General features: G+C 58.1%; 1 protein-coding gene across 1 annotated transcript; it reads right to left on the bottom strand.

Annotated features, from left to right (window-relative positions):
- Nucleotides 1-1,281: 1,281 nt before the first annotated feature.
- LDBPK_321210 (hypothetical protein, conserved) lies at nucleotides 1,282-2,199 on the bottom strand (the record flags this gene model as incomplete). The annotated part of the gene is made up of 1 exon (XM_003863489.1): nucleotides 1,282-2,199. One exon carries the CDS (start codon nucleotides 2,197-2,199, stop codon nucleotides 1,282-1,284), a length of 918 nt encoding a protein of 305 aa, XP_003863537.1.
- Nucleotides 2,200-3,347: the final 1,148 nt, after the last annotated feature.

Genomic DNA, 3,347 nt, shown 5'->3' with positions numbered 1-3,347 from the left:
CTCGGGCGTCAGAAGGAGACGTGGGCGCATCGCACGCCTTCACCCAAGCCAGTCGCGTCCAGGGTGCTGCTCGAGGGCGAAAAGCATCGGCGTCTGCCATGCGGGGAATAGGGGCTGGGCAGAGGCGCGTGCCGGATGAGCTCCAGGAGGCACTTCGCCAGCTGCAGGTCAGGGCTCTCGGAGAGAGCCTGCACACCATCCTGGGATGCCATGCCCCCCCCCTCCCATCCAAGTTGCTTCAAGCTGCTGCATTCCATAACACGGTGCGGTCACTCTTCAGTTTGGGTAATGGGGCCTACACTTGTTCATACATCCGCTTGTATGGGCACGCAAATGCCAGCGTCGTGCCTCTTCTCACTTGCTATGCTGGACTGCTAATAACGCGGGAGAACCGACGCCTTGGCAGGCCCGTGGTGGTGGTAGAACCCGTCTCGTGGAGACTGCAGACTTGCAGCGACGATTCGTCAGGAAACCGGTACAGCCAACACCACGTGGCGCCGTTCAGACCACTGAAACGGAACTGCATGCAGTGCGGCATAAGTAAGGGGCTAAGCTCAAGATCAATGCAGCGCAGAAAAGGCAGAGAAGCTTTACCTGAAGGCGTATCATTGTTGAGTCAGCGGGCAGAGTCAGAGTCACCTGATGCAAGCGTGATCATCATCACTGCACGTCTCTTGGGCACAGCGCCATCAGAGGCCTCCCCGCCGTCACCAAGAAACCGAAGCCGTAACCGAGGGCGGGTTGCGGACTGCTTAACTTCTCCACAGAAGTTGCCCGAGACCCCGAAGCCACGGTAAAGTGGCCCGCAGGATCAGAAATGTGACAAAGGAGAGCGGCAGACAAAATAGAAAAAAAAAATAGATGCTGACGGCACAAAACGCGCATCACAGTACACACGTCCGCACACCAGAGAATAAGAGGAGGCGAGGCGGCAAACGAAGGGAAAAAAAAGAACAAGGGAGGGAGAGCGTCGCCATTATGCGAGAGAAAATAGCAGCAAAGACGGACGGGTGGCGAAAACAAACAAAAAAAGGGAGGCGCAGGTCTTGTGCGGTCGTACCCGGCTGAATTCCACCGCACACACACACACACACGCTTGCCCTCCCGGGAGCTCACCTATCCGCCTCAAGCGCGACGTTACGAGAAAAGGAGAGCAGCACACAGAGAAAGCTGGAGACAGGCAAACGCGCACCTACACACATGCTCACACATTCACAAAACGAACCGCAGGCAAAAAAAAAAAAAAACAAAGCAACTGTACCAGTGTACACCCTCTGTCAATTATGCCTCCAAGTTCACGGTATTTACGGCTGCTGCCCCCGTCACCTCGTCCACGGTGAACAGAGGAGCGAGCGAGGTCCCAAAAAACTGTGCCAGTTTTGCTTCATCGCAGTGGGCCGTGTCTATGTCCCCGTTCGTGATGCGCAGCGGCGGAAAGGAAGGCAGCTGCTTCTTCAGCCATACGAGTTCTTTGGGCGACAGGGCAGCGATCGAGAAGGTGCCGACGCACTTCCACACATGCTCATGCAGTGTGCGAGTTGCGCTGTGCGCACCCACATCCAGCTCTCCCTCCGTCGCCGTCACCCGGTCATCTGTGCACATTTCCGTTTCAGCTCCACCACTACCCGCGGAAGCAGCGGCCCTTGCGTTGTCGCAGTGCATGGCATTCAGCTGATTGATAGACGCATTATCGCAGCGCTGGCCAAAGCGCACGCGGGTGAGCACAAACGTCTCGAGTTTCTTCGTGTCTGGCGCCAGCTTGGGGTCGAGCAGGGGGCACTGGAGGCGGAGCGCGTTCAGAAACGGCTCCGACGAATGGCACTCTGGCGGCTGGGCGAGCTGCACCTTGCATTGCACTGCCGCCAACTGGGAGGCGAGATCGACGGCAACCCACTCGCGCACAAGACGGTGAACGTCATCGGCGGCCGTTGAGGAGTGCGGTGCCTGGTGAACAAAGAAGGAAACATAGCCGAACTTCTTCTCCAGTGGTTCCTTGTACACGTGCAGCTGATGCGGGACAACGCGGCAATCGACGCTTGTGAGCCGCTGCACTATATCTGAGTCGTTGCTCGGCACCACCTGCGCCGCGATTTCCCGCAAAGGGAGGTCAAACGAGATGTCGTACAACACACAGTGGTAGTAGTGCTGACAGGTGGACCGCTCCAGCACAAGAGAGTGCTGGTGCGACGATGCAGCCATGATGGACAGGTAGACGTGAGTGTACGTGCGTGTGCGTGTTTAAGTGCCGAAGACCGCTTCTGCGCGCGGATTCTGCAACGGAGACAAGTACGGAAAGAGTGACAGAACGGAATAGGAGCCGGTGAAAGCAGAGACGAGGGGGTTTGCCGAGGAGGTCGATCGCGTTCACGGCAGCTGCGACGACAACGAAATTGAGTGGGGAAAGCAACCAAAAATGGGCGAATAAGCAACAGCGGAGCAAGACGGAGGTGGCGCCGGCAGCGGGGAGAGATGAAGGGGAGGAGGGAAGGGGATAATGCAGCCGACGAGGAAATCGAAAAGAGATACTAGCCTGTAAATCGCCGCGGTGGCGGCAGTTTGGCGAGCCGCAGGCGTCGGTAGAAGACGCCGATGCTAGAGGCGGGTCGAGAGTGGCGAAGAGCACGAGGAGAGCTCGCCGAAGTCGTCTTTTGACTGTGCCGTATGATGAACAATTGTCAAGGAGAGCGCTAACGCCACTGCTCGTGTCAGATCTCGCACGAATTCGTTTGTGCACGCGCGTGGACGCGAGGAACGATAAGCATTGTGATTCACATGGCACGCAGTGCAACGAGGAGGAGGAGGCGCAGCAGGAGGAGGGGGGAGTCCAGGAAGCAGAGGTGAGGGGTGAATGTGATGAGGGCGCGCGCATGGCCTCCACATCCCTCTTCTCTTTTCGAGCTGCCGTAAACGGCGTCTCGCGCACCGACGAGAGACAAGATTGTCTGTCCCGTGAGCACAGTTCCCGCGCACGTCTGTGGGGCTGTGTACATCCCTCGTGTCCACCAACAAGCAGGAAGCCTTCACTGACACACGCCACATCCCTGGAATAAGTTGCAGCACCCTCTTTTTCCTCCTGGTGCCTTTTAACGTTGCGCGCCACGCAGCCAGCCCAAAAACAATACTCGAAGTCTCCTCCTGCCGCTCTTTCAGAAGTCCATTACTTGACCATAAAGCGTGCGTCGCACGCCCCGCTACCCACCAGTCTGTCACAGACGCGATCGCGTATGTGCCGATCGCACCCGTGGACACGCGTTACAGCAACGCACCGGCTCGGCGGCCTGAGCGCGGCCTCTGCGCCAACCTCGACTCATCATCCACCGCCGCTGCGCAGGCTGCCTCACACCCGC

Source organism: Leishmania donovani, chromosome 32, assembly GCF_000227135.1.
Source record: "Leishmania donovani BPK282A1 complete genome, chromosome 32".
Lineage (NCBI taxonomy): Eukaryota > Euglenozoa > Kinetoplastea > Trypanosomatida > Trypanosomatidae > Leishmania > Leishmania donovani.
Note: the sequence above shows the minus strand (reverse complement) of the source record. Positions and strands in the feature narration are given on the sequence as shown.